This window comes from Lygodium microphyllum, chromosome 16 (assembly GCF_053477565.2).
Source record: "Lygodium microphyllum isolate KBCC chromosome 16, Lygodium_microphyllum_v1.1.10, whole genome shotgun sequence".
Classification (NCBI taxonomy): Eukaryota; Viridiplantae; Streptophyta; class Polypodiopsida; order Schizaeales; family Lygodiaceae; genus Lygodium; species Lygodium microphyllum.
Genome location: NC_141150.1, coordinates 135458803 through 135476429, shown reverse-complemented (window position 1 = coordinate 135476429; position 17627 = coordinate 135458803). Strand labels below are relative to the sequence as shown.

Genomic DNA, 17627 nt, shown 5'->3' with positions numbered 1-17627 from the left:
TGTATTCTCCCATATGTGAAGACAACCGTCATATGAAGATATTATTGGTTGACCTATTTGGTGGTAAAACCAAAATCCTATGGGACCTCATACCCTTTGTTGTTGGGAGACCATGGCTTTTTGAAGCAAGGGCACATATGGATTGGTTCAAAGGAACCCTAACCCTAGACATAGAGGACCCAAAAAAGTTGTGCTAAAGTTGTATGGATCACAAAAAGGTAATGGATCCACTTCCATTGAAGTGGCCACAAACTCTTCCAATGAAATAATAGACGGCACATTAGGAGAAGAAGAAGCTCTCAAACAGTTCTTTCCTAAAGAAAATAGAGGTACAGTCCCTGACAATGGGCATTGTAAGCCAACTCTCGAGAGGCATGGATGTATTGTTCTCCTTGTTATATGGCCATAATAGAGATAGAGATAGAGATAGAAGCAGAGCCAGAGATAGAGACAAAGATAGTTGCAGAAGTAGAGGTAGAAAATACAATAGAGAATCTGTTCTTCTTGTACAGAACCCCTATAGAAGCAGAGACAAAGTTTGAAGAGGATGATGACATTACAGTAGAAGATTGTAAAAGCGCATTGGAAGGATCCATCCATCTTGAAGAGGATACAAATGAGGAAGAAGTTCTAGAGGCTACATAAGCTAAAGATCCCATGTTGTTAGATAGAATGACTATGATACCCTTTGAAATGGCTAATGAGTCGCATCATATAAAAAATATCCACAAGAAATGGATTAAGCAAAATAAGCCTTCCTTCAATAGTGGCTATTGCCATCCGAAGTTACCCTTCTTAAGAGAGGATGATGATGATGCACCTTGCCAACAAGTACTAGTCCCATAGCCCAAAGAAAACTCCAAAGTTTTCTATTGTGTGACGTTCCTGGATGCATCCTCAAAAGGCGAATCCTCAAGCCAAGAAGTAACTAATTTCCAAACCAAACCCAAAAAAACAATGATACCCTTTCAACATCCCAAGGATGTATCTCATGCAGGGTGTTGTAGTGCATTTCACGGGGTATAGACCCAACAACTAGAAATCTAGATGCAAGGTCTAAATTTAGCCCATGTACACTAAGCAATCATGAATCAAATGTTCCCCTTATGACAAAATGAAATTCCACTAGTTCGTTCTCAAGGAGCCCATGCAAAATGAAATCCCATTGGTTCGGTCTCAAGGAGCCCATGCAAAATAGAAATAATTAGAAGCAAACATATACAACTACAAAGCAAGAGGAGGACTAGCTACCTGCAAACAAGGAATGCAACACAATTTATATTGAACAGAAAATGATAAAGACATTTATAGTGAATAGAAAATGATGAAGACATTCATTCACACCTAGTAGAGGAAATCTGTGTGAATGGACCTACAAATGGTAGGCTTTGATTGCTATAGTTGAAGACTGTGAACTTGTTTGCTATGAACGAACACTATGAACTAGTTCTACAATGCACAAAGACATACGTGTAGAAGCTCACAAATGCCCCTTTTACCAATGTTGAGTAGCACAATGGGCAGGAAATGCTAGCCTAGAAGGACTCTCCTCATTAGATGTTGTTGTTATGCCATTGCATATCGAATGCCTTGCCTAGTTGGGAGAGGCAATATGTTGGAGAAAGCGATAGGCAACACATGATTAGGGATTTGTGGGGCCCTTTCTGGAAGTTTCTAGAAAAAGCAATTTCTATCATTGCTGACTTGTCATGTGTCCACACACACACACATGGAGAGAGAGAGAGAGAGAGAGAGAGAGAGAGAGAGAGAGAGAGAGAGAGAGAGAGAGAGAGAGAGAGAGAGAGAGAGAGAGAGAGAGAGAGAGAGAGAGAGAGAGAGAGTAGAAGGTTGTTTGTTAATTATTAATATTTTAGTCCTAAATTCAAACTTCTTTTTTAAAAGAAGAGGAGGAAATTTAAACTTTGAGAGGTTTTGGAGATTTTGTAGGTTTGGGAAGGCCTTTGGATGTTTGGAATTTCCCTAAGGTGCAATCAAAATGATAAGTATTATAGATAGATTATAGCTTATAGAGTATGGATTATAGATATAGATATAGATATAGACTATATATCATAGATGTAACTAAAGCACTATAGAAGGGTTGCAAGAGGACTATAAAATCCAATCCAAGCTAGCAAGGTGGTACAACACCTCCTTGTCCCTCGCTGGGAAAGTGACTGTGGCAAAAAATATACTCACCTCCATGACAATGTACATGGCCTCACTGCTCTCCTTCATTAAGTCCTCCTGGGCATAGGTGGAGAAAATTTTTAGGCAATTCCTTTGGAGGAGAGGCAATAGGTCTGCAATGGCCTAAATTGCATGGGACATCATTACTGCTAGGAAAAAGGAGGGAGGGGCAAGGGATTAGACCCCCTTGCTAGCAAGGCAAATTGACCTTCAAGCTCATTGGTAGGATGGGTAGTGCTTAATCCTGGGCAGCAATTATTGAACCCTAGATCATCTCCTCGGTTAGAAAAGGCAATGCTTGGCCAGAGTGAACTTGGTAGGATGCAATATGCAACTACCAGCAATTAATAAAGTTGCCTTAGTTAAAGACGGCCCAAAACTTGGTTAGAAGCTAGTAGCAATTGATTGCTACCGCCAGCTGGTCCACTTCCTTTAGTAGAAATGGGGATGCCTCCCTAAGTTCGTCCATTTAGTTCAACCCCTTTGCTTTTGATCCCTCAACAACCCTTGTCCTAAGCAACTATTCTCTTGCCAAATCCATCTCCTTGAAGGGCTTGAAGTTTCGGAGTAAGGAGGATGCTTGCTGGATGCCCCTTGAAGCAATTGATGAGTCCTTTTCTTCTCTACTCAGGAGATGCATTGGCTACAAAAATAGGTTGGCTCACTTGATGCCAGATTGGCCTATGCTTGCAACTGCTCGAGCTCCCCCTTGAAACTGCTTGCGTTGATGAACCCATCAGGGAAACAACTGATCAAGTGCAATAAGAGATAAGATTTTGAACCCCGCTCTCTAGCCATTCCTCTCAAGCTCATGGGGAAATGTTGTCCCCACACTACTCTCTCCACTTGGCAATGCAAGGTAAGGAGACTTTGGGCAGCCACCCCATCTTATAGACTCGACTTTTTAAGATGGATGTTCCTATCCGAAAAGCTTCCCCTCCGGGCCAATCTCTCAAGAAGAATATCCATGATCCCATTCTGCCCTCTCTACGAAAAACACGAAAAAGATGGAAAGCATCTATCTTGGGAGTGATTAGCAGTCAGGATTGTTTGGCACAGAGTTAGGAAGTGGCTCAAAGGTGCCAATCTTCAATCAAATTTTGGATTTACAATAGTCTTCTTTGGTGGTGATCAGGGCTCGCTGGACGAATCCACATGCAAACTGGTCTCTCTGGTTGTGGCAGTCACTCTCAGGTTTATCTAGAATAAAAGAAACAGCATGAGCTTCAAAGGAGGCCCGCAACTACTCCCTGCTAAATGCGTTGGATCCCTTCGTGATGAATGTATTTTTGTGTTAAAAACCCTTGACTCAGCTCACTGGATCTTTTAGTTGTTTTGCAAGGAGATCAGGGATTTAGCTTAACAAGCGTCCCTCCATTTTGTGAATGGCCTGCTGCGCTCTCCCCGATGAGTGCTGTATATATTTAAATTTCTATTGAAATTGAAGTTCGCATTACAAAATTTACTTACCATTGTGGTTTTCACGTTTTGTGCTCGAGACAAAAAATTCCTCTGTAGACCTTTTCGGTCTGGTGCACGGGAAGAAGCTTCTTTTATTCACTAAAGGCAACGTGACGCCCACCGTGGCGGGACAAAAGAATAGATGTAGCTATCGCTTTCACGCACTGATTATATAGCTACTCATGTCGTTGCAGCCTTTTTATGTTTTCTTTTTCAAAAGGGAACGGTGGCCCGGTGGGATGTTTCCCGGTCATGTGATGGTGGATGGGATGCTTGAGAGGACGTCAGTCGTGGTTGAGAGAGAGAGAGAGGGAGGGAGAGAGAGAACTTAGAAGGAGGAGGGGGGGGATATCTGGTGATTGAAGGTAATCAATCTTCGGCAGTCTTTTGGCGTGTTTTGAGACACAGAGAGAGAGAGAGAGTGTGTGTGTGTGTGTGTTTTTGTGGGATGGAGGGGGATGACGTGGACTACTTGTACAAGGTGGTGTTGATCGGGGACTCGGCAGTAGGGAAGTCGAATCTGCTGTCCCGGTATGCGCGGGACGAGTTCCAGACGTGCTCCAAGGCCACCATCGGAGTGGAGTTCCAGACGCAATCGCTGCAGGTGTATGACGACGATAACGCCGAGGGTAAACAAAAAGCAGTGCAGGTTCAGGCGCAGATCTGGGACACCGCCGGCCAAGAGCGCTTCCGGGCGGTCACCTCCGCTTACTACCGGGGAGCAGGGGCTGCCCTGGTCGTCTACGACATTACCCAAAGGCAGACCTTCGAGAATGTGGCTCGCTGGCTCGAAGAACTCCGCAGTAAGTACACACACACACACACACACACACACGCTCTCAGACAAATTCCCACTGTAATTTCCACACTGTGAATTACAACATCATGGGCTTCTGTTTGAGAGACATCGTATAGGGTAGAAATGCGCCAGTACCAGCGATTGGCTCGATTGCATGTTTCTGGCAAACTAGGTAGTAGGTATGGGATCGTCTGTAGCACTGATTCAGAAACTAAGATTGCTTTGAAAAGACAAAGAAAATTATGCTTGATCGCCATCGAAAGAACAAAAAACAGTAAAAAGCTAAGGCGCTCTTTTACTAACTAGCTGAGTTACCCTACCTGGTTAGGTGCCGTTGGGCGTTGGGACTGGGCCTTGTCGGCCAAAGGTGTGGGAATTATAGTGGCAGCCCCTTACCCCCAACCATACCTTGCTAGGTAGGTATATGGTATTATAGTGCCTCTCAAACATAAGCTCATGATGTTGAACATTAGAGAAATGCAGTGAATTTCTGGCATAACGCGTATGCTCATGATGTTGAATCCTACAGGGGAAAGGAAGGGAAAGAGCCCCTTTTCTGACCCACACGGGAACATGTCAAAAACTTCTTGTGATTTATACAGATACACACACACACACACACACACACGTCTCATACAGTCTCTTATCGGCAGGGCATGACGACGGTTTGGTCATCACACTCCTGGTCGGCAACAAATGTGACCTGGCGGACCGGAGACAGGTCCCCATTGAGGAGGCCAAGGCCTACGCAGAAGCTGAGGGCCTCTTCTTCATCGAAACATCCGCCTTGACCGCAATCAATGTTGCCTCTGCCTTCCAGACGGTTGTCACAGAAATCTATAAGGCAAACCGCCGTCGTAAAGGGCTTAATGTCTCTGCTAGTTACGACCCATATAATACCATTAATCACCGTCACAGTGAGAAATTGTCCTTATCAGAGCATGCGGATCGTAAGATGATGTTGCCTGCATGTTGCCTTTAAACGTTTGCAATGATTATTTGAGCTTCGCTATGTACTTTCAATAGTCGCCCTATTCATAATTCCACACACACTGTACAGGATTGAACTTACAGAGAGAATGAATTGTTGTCGCAATTAGTGTATGCATCGTGACAGCCTCGCAAGGCTCGCTAGACATACATGGGGGCGGTTGCTTCCTGTAGAATGCAAGTACATATTCCTGCCTTTTCTTCTTGCAAGCATGCAAAATGGGATATAATCTGCAAGCATTCCAATCACTGCCAGTTTTGGATCGCTACAAATTTTCTTAAATAACGCGGTCAAATTTTATTGATATAAGGTAAATAAATATTTGCAACATCCCCAAGGATACTGAAAGCCAATGATCGCTAGAATTGAACGAATTTAATGCGGAAATGGTTACTTCGAATTTCCTTGTATGTTGGTAGGAATGGGTACGTTGTATGTTGGTAGGAATGGGTACCTGCAAATTTGACTTGACATGCATTCTCAAACATGTCAAGTGCAAGGGAAGCTTCACTTCCCTATCGCACAATGGGTAATGCCATCACAAAAACATCACATGCTTTACTCTCCTCTACTCACAACCCCTCTATCTCTCACCCCTTTTACACCTCCCCCCTATGTATCCATACTCACTCACTCAGTCTCTCTCTCTCTCTCTCTCTCTCTCTCTCTCTCTCTCTCTCTCTCTTACACACATGTATAAAAGGCCATATATGCATTTGCATCCAGGAGTACATAGACTCATATATACATGCAATAACCACGCACCAAACTTATAAACTTGTATCCATACTTGCTCTACATACCAATTAGAAGCCGCTCTAAATGATCTTTGGATGTTACAATGAGAAATAACATTGCCACGATGAATTGAACCACAAATGAAAGATATATGAACCACACCACAAAGTTTAAATCTGTCCAAGCATTACATGCAAACTCTCAGTATTAATAACCCACACAAGTGAAGCAAAGCTTAAAATCAAACTTTGTTCTAGAGATTGCGCCAATAACCTTGCATCACAAATTCAAGTATCAATAAACCACAAAGTGTCACTCCTTGATTGTGCTTATGCATCTACATCCAAATGTTACAAAGTTTTTGAAACTTCCCATGGGGCCTAGCCAGAATGAAGCTTTCTTTTCTTTGAGAAATAACTGGAAAAATTTTCACTCTCCAATATAGTATGGGTAGGCGAAGCAAGCCCCATCGCCACTCTTCGTCTTGTTGATGGTACAGGGGTCATGATAGTCTTTCCTCTCTTTCTTGCACCTAAAATTTTAGAAGCCCACAACGTAAATGTAAGCACATCTAACAATCAACAAAGACTCCTTAACATTAAAACAACAATACATGGCCTACCATACGTAAACCACTCAGTAGGCATTGTCATAGCTTGATGCAGTATCACAAAACAATCGAGGTCTTTGGATTCATGCATCGCCCATCCTCTTAGTACTCTATCAGTGTGAGATCATCGAAACCTCTTATCCTATTCAATTTCACCCATATGCACTTGAAAACATTGAGTATATCCACAACATATTTCTCCCTCCCTCGGTCTATGCCTCTCCTTTGTTTTTGCTACCCCTCTCTCACACAATTTTCACATCTCTCCCTGTCTTTTCACACACACACACACACATACACACACACACACACACTCTCTCTCTCTTTTGTACACATGTATAAAAGGATAGATATGCATTTGCATCTAGGTGTGTATAGACTCACATATATATGCAATGCCTTTTATGCACCAAACTTGTAAATTTTACCCATACATACTTTGCATGATATCTAGAAGTAGCTCTATATGATCCTTGGATGTTACAATTGGAAATAACATTGCACCAAACCATAAACAAAAGACATACAAAATGCATATTTTGTATCCTTGAGTGCAAGAAACCATATGCTTGCCCACTATATTCTCTTTATCCCGAATCTTTCACACTATTTTTTGCCTCTTCCTCCCTCTTCCTACTCATCTTCACCCCCGCTCCATTTACGACTCTTCTCTCATATATTTGTTAACCATGTCTCTTTCTCACATCTATCATCCTCATTCCCTCCCTCCTCCCTTGTTATCTTTCTTCTCCCTGTGCAACCTCTATCTCTTCCTCCCTTCCTCCTTTTCACCTCTCCCTCCCTTCCCTCTTTTATCCCTCTCCTCTACTCTATCTCTCACCCCTTTTACACCTCTCCCCTCTCTATTCACACTCATTCACTCACTCTCTCCCTCCCTCTCTTCCTCTCTCTCTCTCTCTCTTACACGCATGTACAAAGGGCCAAATACGCATTTGTATCTAGGAGTACATAAACTCATATATACATGCAATCACCATGTACCAATATTGTAGTTACATCCATACTTGCTTTGCGCAACAATTAGAAGTAGCTCTACATGATCCTTGGATGTTGCAATCAGAAATAATATCGTTATGTTGAAACGAACCATGAAGTATCCAAGCATCAAATACAGACTCTTAGCAATATTAACAATCCACATAGGTGAAGCAAAGCCCAAAACCAAAGCTTTCTCCAAAGCCGATAACTTTGTACCATGAATCCAAGTGTCAACAAACCACAAAGTGTCACTTCTTGATTATGCCTATGCATTTACATCCAAACACTACAAAAATGTTGAAACTTCCCATGGGGCCTAGCCAAAATGAAGCTTTATTTTCTTTGAGGAATCAGTGGAAAAAAATCCATTCTCCAACACAACATGCCCAGGTGAAACAAGTCCCATTGCCACTCTTCGTCCCGGTGATGGTACATAGGACATGATAGTCTTTCCTCTCTTTCTTGCCCCTAAAATTTTAAAAGGCCGCAATGTAAACGTGAACACATCTAACAATAGACAAAGATTACTTAACATTAGAATAATAATACCTGGTCTAATATTTGCAAACCACTCGGTAGGCATTGTCACAGCTTGATGTAGTATCATAAAACAACGGAGGTTCTTAAATTCATACGCAGACCACCCCCTCGATATTCTATCAGTGTGAGATCGTCGAAACCTCTTTTTCTTCTCAACTTCACCCATATGCACTTGAAAACACTAAGTATACCCACAATGCACCACCCCAATAAAAATTGGAAGTAAAATCTCTATATTGACATCATCATATAAATGCTCAATGACCCTTGCAAGTGTTCTTCTTATAATATCATGTGTTGTCACTGCGCGCAAGATACACTGCAATTCCTTCTGATACTCAGAAGCTAGATAATGTCCCCAGCTTGGAGTAGGCTGGAGCCCCAAGAGGAACACAAAGGAAAAGGGAATTCTCTTGCAAGAAAAACTATCTTGTAACATCAACAAGCTTGTTTATTATATTTCATATGATCACAATGAAGAAAAGAACACCAGGCACAATAAATCTTCATGCAGCATCATGTAGATCTCCCACGGATTTGATAGAATCAACTGTTAGATATGATCAATGCCCCACCCTCATTAGGTGCTACCAATGATCCATGGTGCTCAAAGTTGTAAGGCCCCCATTATGAGGAGAAGCCAAATGTGAGCCCGGACATTGGTTGAGTCCTGACTTGTATATGAGATGAGGTCTATGTGATCGGATGGCAAAAAGGTGACTGTTGTGGGTCTAATCTTTGGGTTAAATGGAGTGGTTAAGCTGGTAGCAACTCGAGGCGCATTGCATCGAGTTGTGGTGGTAAAGGGAATATTCCCTGGCCGACTAGTGGAGGCTCATATGGTAGGTCGACCTAACGACCTTCGCGGGCTATAAAAGCTAAACGCCTTCGCAACCATCTTTCACTCATCTTTCACCCAATCAGAGTTGTTATTCCAGCTAGCCTTAAGCTCTTCACCTATCTTCTGTCTAGATCGCCATCTAAGCTTTACACAGTGGAAGCGCACGGGTGGACAGAGCCATCTTTGTATCAGTTGTTTGGAGTTAAATAATTTATTGATTCTCCTCTTATCTGTTGTGTACTCTCTATCTCTTTCTCAGATTCTGTTCGCTGCGCCGTGTATTATTTTACATGGTATCAGATCCCAGGGGGCTCTAGAGATCGGAGAGCGTGCAAGAGGCAAAGGCTTCAACAGCAAAGAGAAACTATGTCGACTTCGGGAAGCGGTTTTAGCGCGTCAGGAAGCGGTGCAGGAGGTGGTGCTGCTGTACTGGCTATTCAAACACTGAGGATTCATCTACCAACCTTCAGCAAAGGCAAGTTAGATGGTACAAACTACACCTTGTGGAAGTTCAAAATTACAACTATCCTTGATTCTTATGAGCTTCTGGAGACTGTGCTGGGGACTGACGCAGAACCACAGCCTACCCCCGACCCATCAAATCCTAGTGTGATGATTCCTCCGAATGCAGATCTTCTACGAGCTTGGAAACGAAGGAATGCAAATGCATTGTGTGCCTTAGTTACAAGCTGTTCTGACAGTGTTTTGACTCTGATTCAGCATACAACCAAAGCGTCAGATGCTTGGAATGTACTAAGGAGTCAGTATGAAACACGAAACCAAACAAGGATTCAAAACTTGGAGAATCAACTAGCAGCGGAGAAGTTTGCTGAAGGAGAGACGGTTGAAGCATTCATCACTCGGATTAAGAATCTGCGCGACCAGATAACTGGCGCTGGGATACAAAAGACTAATGAAGAGCTAGCTCGGAGGTGTCTTCGGATTTGTCCACAAAAGTTTGATGGACTAGTAACTGCCCTTAATACTCAGGTGAGACCTCAAGCTTTGACTTTTGAGGAGTTTTGTGCATTATTAATGGAGGAGGAGTTGAGACTGAAAGCCCGAGAAGGAAGCAACAATGGAGATGCTGCATTCTCCGCCAATGCAAAAGGCAAAGGTGTTTCCTCCACAAAAAATGATGGTGACAAAAAGAAGGACGGCAAGAAGAAGTTTCAAGAAGAGTGCTTCTACTGTAAGAAGAAAGGACATGCAATTGCAGATTGTCGTGTCAAGAAGGCAGATGAAAAGAATGGTACCCTTAAAAGTAAAGGGAAAGAGACAGCCAATACGGCTGAAGCAGAGTTGGAATTATTCATGGCGACCATTGAGGAAGTGTGCTCCTCAGCGCAAGAAGAATCTACCACTGACTCATGGGTATTGGATAGTGGGGCCTCCCATCACATGACCAACAAGAAAGGTTTATACAGTTCTATGCAACCTCTACAAGAATCCATCACTGTGACGGTTGGAAATGATGCTAAATGCCCTGCTGCGGGCACATGTACTATTTCTTTTGTTGCTGCAAATGGTGAAGTCAAAAAGCTTTCAAATGTGTTGTATGTTTCCAAAATCAGGAGAAATCTCTTATCAGTTGCTGCCATAACTGATCTTGGTCATGAAGTGAGGTTCAAGAAGACAGGTGCAGAAATTATTGATAGTGCTGGCACAATTGTTGGCAAAGGAGAAAGAAGGAACAACCTGTATGAGCTAAGTGCTCTTACAGCCACCGCTGGAGTGGGCACAAGTAAGCTTTGGCATGAAAGGTTTGGACACATCAGATTTGCAGTATTGAAGGAGATGTAAAAGCAAGGTATGGTTGCTCACCTACCTACAATAACTGAATTGAAGGAACCATGTGAAGCTTGTATGATGGGCAAGCAACAGAGAAAGGCATTTCCACAAGAAAGCAAGAATAGAGCACAGGCTCCTCTAGAGTTGGTGCATGCTGACTTGTGTGGTAAGATGCCTACACAGGCCTTGGGGGGATCTTCTTATTTTATGTTGATTGTCGACGACTACACTAGGAAGATGTGGGTGTACTTCCTTCGTGATAAGGCTCAAGCTTTTGGTAAGTTTAAAGAATGGCTAATACTTGTTGAGAATGAAACAAGAAAAAGTGTGAAGAAATTTAGAATAGATGGTGGTGGTGAGTTCAACTCAAAGGAGTTTGAAGGCTTTTGCAAGAGCAAAGGGATCAAGCGTCAATTGATGACGCCTCACACACCTCAGCAGAACGGTGTTGTGGAACGTAGGAATTGCACCATTGTGGAGATGGCAAGTTGCATGCTAAAGGGCAAGGGATTGCCTAACCATTTTTGGGCTGAAGCTGTTAATACTGCAGTCTACATTCTAAATCGGAGCTATACAAAGGCTCTCAAGGGAAAAACACCTCATGAGGCTTACACTGGTAAGAAACCATCTGTCTCACATTTCAGAATTTTTGGATGTGAATGTTATGCACATGTTCCAGATGAGAAGAGAAACAAGTTACAACCAACAAGCAGAAAATGTATCTTCTTAGGTTATAGTGATGAGCAGAAGGCTTACAAATTATATGACCAAGAGGCAAAGAAGATCATCGCGAGCCGTGATGTGGTGTTCAAGGAGGAGCCGCATACAGTGGAGGAGGAGAAGGCAAGTTCTTCCACTTTATCATCAAGCGAAGAGGTAGTCCACTATGAACCTGTCACGAGAGCTATCCCTATCCTTAAGGAGGAGGAAGCATCATCTTCAGATGATGAGAAAAAAGTTCACCAACCTGACATCACCCCACCGAAAAAGCCATTGCCGCACTGGGTGAAGCAGCTCTATGACCACAATAATCCTATGCCTGCATCTATTGAGGAGAAGGCAGACAGAACAAGGAGGTCTCAGAGAATAGAGGAGCAAAGGAGGGCTTCTGCTCACATAGTCAATATGGCCTTGATGGTTGAGATTATGAGAGAAGTAAAGGAGCCAACTGACTTAGAAGAAGCACTTGCAGATCCATCATGGAAGGCTGCTATGCAGGCGGAGTATGACAGCATAATGAAGAATGACACTTGGGAGCTAGTGGATCGACCAGCAAAGCGGAAGGTTATTGGCACCAAGTGGATCTGGAAGGTAAAGTACAAGGCTAATGGTACCTTAGAAAAGTACAAAGCTAGACTGGTTGCCCAAGGATTTTCACAAGTTGAAGGGTTTGATTTTCAAGAGTAATTTGCCCCAACTGCCAAAATGACCACTATTCGCACGGTGCAGTGGCTGCCCACAAGAAGTGGCCAGTGTACCAAATGGATGTTAAGTCAGCGTTCTTAAATGGTGACCCCAAGGAGGAGGTATACGTGGCTCAGCCACCAGAGTTTGAGGCCCCCCATTCTGAGAACAAAGTGTGTAAACTGAAGAAGGCATTGTATGGGCTGAAACAAGCCCCCAGAGCATGGTACCAACAGATAGATAGGTTCTTTTTAAACCTAAACTTCAAAAGATGTGCCTCAGATGCTAACTTGCACTACAACATATAGACCCAATAGCGACGTTTAAAGCGACGAAATTAGTCACGGAAAAAATTATCCCCATCATCGCTATTCGCATCGCTATTAGCGACGCGACCGATTCGTCGCTATATGCGTCGCTATTTACGTCGCTATTTGCGTCGCTAACCCAATTAGCGACGCAAATAGCGACGCATATAGAGACGCATATAGCAACGTAAATAGCGACGCATATAACGACGCATATAGCGACGCTAATAGCGACGCATATAGCGACGGTTGCAGAGTAAATTTGCAACGCAAATAGCGACGGTTACAGAGGGGGAAAAAAATAGGTGGCAGGGCATACAGCCCTGCCACCTTTCTAGCTATATGCACTAAATATTCTTGCATAATTCATTTGCCAATGTCAGCTACGTCTAATGTCTAAAAATTGTGTATCAGATTATTTAAAAAAAACTGAATCCTTTGATTGCAAAAGCAAGATATAATTAATTCGAAAAGGTATTTCGCAAGGAGCTTTTTCATCACTTGCTTAGGCCTGAGAAGAAAAAGAGATTGTGATTACAAAAGCTAGATATAATCAATTCAAAAAAGTATTAATCAAGGAGCTTTTTTATCACTCGTTAGGCCCAAGAAAAAGAGCTTCACTTCAAGCTTTCATTATAGTCAGAACCCTGAGGTATGAATAAGTCCCATTGATCTTCTGTTTACTCCAGCTTATTCTCCCCCTTCTCAAACTCCATTTCTTGAGCTTAGATTAGTTACTATACTCCAAGTAGATCCATGAAACAAATAAATTTCTCTTTACCAAGTGATTTGGTAAAGATATCGGCTACCTGGTCTTGTGTCTTCACATGAAGTAGATCAATCTGTCCTACAAGTATCATTTCTCTGATGAAATTGTAATGAATCTCTATGTGTTTGGATCTAGCATGATAGACGGGGTTGCTAGTTAGTATCCATATACACCTCAGGTTGTATACATAACCCTCATGCTACTCCATATATACCTCTTCAAGCAAGTCACCATTCATGAATGCATTTTTGACATCCAGTTTTCATAATTTTCAGCCCTTAGAAGCCACTAATGCAATGACTATTCTCACCATTTCCATCTTAGCAACCGAGCTGAAAGTCTCCTCATAATCTAGGCTGTATTGATGTGCATATCCGTTTGTAACGAGCCGGGCTTTATACATTTCCAACGAACCATCTGACTTGCTTTTCTCTTTATAAACCCATTTGCTTAAAGACATCGAGTACCTCATCCTTGTACTTCCGAATGTACAGCCATGTGTATCAGTTGAAATCATCTATCCAACCGACACTAGATTCTTGCAAATTTCGTTCTGCCATCTATCCAATCGACAATAGATTCTTGGTAATAGAAGGTACATGTAGTACATCATGTAGGCTCTTCTTTCTATCGTCATAGCTGTAGCAGTCTACCTTCCTACTGGTGGGCTATCTCACACTTGTGCCTGCTTGGTTTCCATCTCCTCTTCTTCTCTAGTGGTCATTGTGCTCTATGGGGAGTACCTGTTGCTGAACTAGAGGAGGCTCCACCTTGTACTCCAGGTGGCGGGCTTTGGCATGAGGCCTCTCCATGGCCGAGAAACGGGGACATGCTTGCTTGGTGCCTGCCATGCAAGCTCGAGGAGGGCAAGATGGAGAAGAGACAGAGGTTGGCTTCTCCTTTGTAGTTGTCCCCTCTCTTTTAGTGGATGTGCTAGCAATGGTAGTGGCAATGGCAGCTTCTCTCTCTCTCCCCCTCTCTCTCAATCTCCCTTGTGTTGATTTGTCACCCTTCTTCTCTCTATACATCTCTTCATCAACAAAAATAAAAAGAGAAGTAAATAAAAGAGAAAAACAAAGAGAGAAGATATAATACATTTACCTCAAAGCTTGAAGAAGAATCCTTTTGCGCTTCTCTCCTTCTTCTTCTTCTCCTTCACGAGTTCCCTCATTCTTCTTTGTAGTTGTCCCCTCTATTTTTGTGGTGGATTGGCGGTGGCAGTGACCTCTCTCTCTCTCTCTCTCTCTCTCTCTCTCTCTCAATCTCCCTTGCGCACGTTGATCTCTCTCACTTTTTCTCTCTATACACTCTTCATCAACAAAAAGAAAGAGAGAAGTAAAGAAAAGAGAAAAACAAAGAGAGAATAGATAATGCACTTACCTCAAAGCTTGAAGAAGAATCCCTTCGCGCTACTCCCCTTCTTCTTCTTCTCCTTCACGGGTTCCCTCCTTCTTCTTTGCTGTTGTCCCCTCTCTTTTTGTGGTGGATTGGCGGTGGCAGCGACCTCTCTCTCTCTCTCTTAATCTCCCTTGTACATGTTGATCTATCTCACTTCTTCTCTCAATACACTCATCAACAAAAAGAAAGAGAGAAGTAAAGAAAAGAGAAAAACAAAGAGAGAATAGATAATGCACTTACCTCAAAGCTTGAAGAAGAATCCCTTCGTACTTCTCTCATTTTTTTCTTATTCGGGAGTTCCTTCCTTCTCCTTTATACTTGTCTCCTCCCTCTTCATGGATGGTGGCAGTGGGAACGGCCTCTCTCTCTCTCTCTCTCTCTCTCTCTCTCTTGCTTGTTTACAAACCTGTAAAATGCCATGCTCGGGTTTTGACAAAATTTTATGAAGCCCCTCTCTCTCCTATTTTTTATTTCTCTCCATCTCTCTCTTCCTTCCCCTCCCTTCTTCTCTCTATTTCTCTCCCTCCTTCCCTCCCCACTCTCACTCAACTCATCTCATTGCAAAGACAATCAAAGATAGAAAATAAAAAGCTTAAGAAACAAAGATATTGAAAGAAATGTCACTCCACCTCTCTTTATCTCTCTCTCCCCCCTCTCCCTTTACTTTTCTTTATTAACCTTCTCTCTCATTCTCTCATTGTTTTCCTATTTCTCTCTCCCTCTCTCTCACTCTCTATTTTTTCTCTCTATCTCTCTTTCTCCCTCTCTCTCTCTCTTCTTTTCACTCTCCTTCCTCTCTTTACCTCACCCTTCTTTTCTACGTCCTCCTCCTCTCTTCCTTCCCTCTCCCTCTCTCTATTTCTCTCCCCCTCCTCTCTCCCTCTCTCTATTTATCTCCCCCTCTCTCTATTTCCCTTTCTTTGTTTCCTCTCTCTTTGTTTTTTCCCCCTCTCTCTCTCGTTGTTTCTCTCACTCATCCTCTATCCCTCCCTTCATCTCTCATTTCTCTCTTCCTCTTTCTCTTTATTTCCTTTCTCTACCTTTTTCTCTCTTTCTCTCCCTTCATTCTTCTCCCTTCTTTCCTCCCTCCCTCTCTTTCCATGTATCTCTTTGCAAAGAAAAACAAAAAAAGAAAACAAGATAACACAAAAATAAAGCAAGAAGAGGTAATGTACCTACCTGAAAGGCTTGAAGATGAAACCCTTTGTACCTTCTCTTTGCACCTTCCCTCCCTTCTCCATTGCACACTTCTCTTTCTTCTTCATATATAGCAGCGGCGGCATGGTGATGAGCTCCCTCTCTCTCTCTCTCTCTCTCTCTCTCTCTCTCTCTCTCTCTCTCTCTCCCTTGCAAAGCTTTAAGCTCTCTCGCTCTCTCTTTCATTCTTTCTCGCAAATGTTCTCTCGACGAATGTTACGCTCGGGTTTTCGAAATTTTTTCCCCAGACCGGCATCGCTATTAGCGTCGCTATTTGCGTCTCTATTTTCGTCGCTATATGCGTCGCTATTTGTGTCTCTATTTTTGTCGCTATATGCGTCGCTAATATTAGCGACGCAAACAGCGACGCAAATAGCAACGCATATATCGACGAAAATAGAGACGCTTTTAGCGACACCGCCTTTTTGCGTCGCAAATGGCCGTCGCTATTGCCCCATTCCCTTGTAGTGTTGTATGTTTACATGGATGGTAAAAAGTCTGTAGTGATTGTCCTATATGTGGACGACCTTCTTATTACATGTGACTATGAAGATATGATCAACCAAACTCAAAAGGCTTTGAGTTCTGAGTTTGAAATGACAGACTTGGGCTTACTGCACTATTATTTGGGGATTGAAGTCTGGCAAGAGCCAGGAAAGATCTTCATCTCTCAGAAGAAGTATGCATGGGAGATCTTGAAGGCATTTGGCATGACCGAGTGCAAGGAGATAGCTACACCTATGGAGGTGAATGCAAAGTTATCTGTCGAGGATACATCAGCACTAGCAGACATTGGGAGGTATAGGAGGTTGGTCGGCAGTCTGATCTACTTATGTAACACCAGACTAGATATCAGTTTTGCTGTTGGTGTTTTGAGCAGGTTCTCAAACAAACCTCATGAGAGTCATTGGAAGGCTGGGATGCGGGTGCTCAGATACTTGAAGAAAACTCTTGACTATGGTATCACATATAGTTTCGGAACCTCTCTTGTGGGGAACTGTGACTCAGATTGGGCAGGAGACATTGATTCCAGGAAGTCAGTTTCTGGTTATTGTTTCTCTTTGGGTTCAGGAATTTTCTCTTGGATTAGTAAGAAGCAACCAACAGTGGCATTGTCTTCTACTGAAGCAGAGTACAAGGCAGCTTGTTTTGCTGCATGTGAGGCCGTATGGCTGAGAAGGATTCTATGGCATATGGGAGTGCAGGATGAAGAACCAACTATGCTGAGATGTGACAATCAGAGTTGCATCGCCATTGCCAAAAATCCAATGTTTCATGCACGCACCAAACATATAGAGATCCAGTATCACTATGTGCGTGATTTGATGGAGGATGGGATAGTGGAATTGGTCTACTGTCCAACACAGGAGAATGGAGCAGATATCTTCACCAAAGCACTTACAAAGGATCTGCTTCAAGTTCATCTTCAGAGACTCGGCATTGGGACGAGGAGATAGTTCACCTATGGGTGGACATTGAGGGGGGGTGTTAGATATGATCAATGCCCCACCCTCATTAGGTGCTACCAATGATCCATGGTGCTCAAAGTTGTAAGGCCCCCATTATGAGGAGAAGCCAAATGTGAGCCCCG

General features: G+C 42.9%; 1 protein-coding gene across 1 annotated transcript; it reads left to right on the top strand.

Moving 5' to 3' along the window:
• The first annotated feature begins 3974 nt into the window (after positions 1 to 3974).
• On the top strand, positions 3975 to 5677 carry LOC148023471 (ras-related protein RABA5c-like). Its single transcript, XM_087696447.1, has 2 exons — positions 3975 to 4454; positions 5104 to 5677. The coding sequence occupies exons 1-2, from the start codon at positions 4100 to 4102 to the stop codon at positions 5430 to 5432; spliced, it is 684 nt and encodes a 227-aa protein (XP_087552573.1). The 5' UTR covers positions 3975 to 4099; the 3' UTR covers positions 5433 to 5677.
• Positions 5678 to 17627: the final 11950 nt, after the last annotated feature.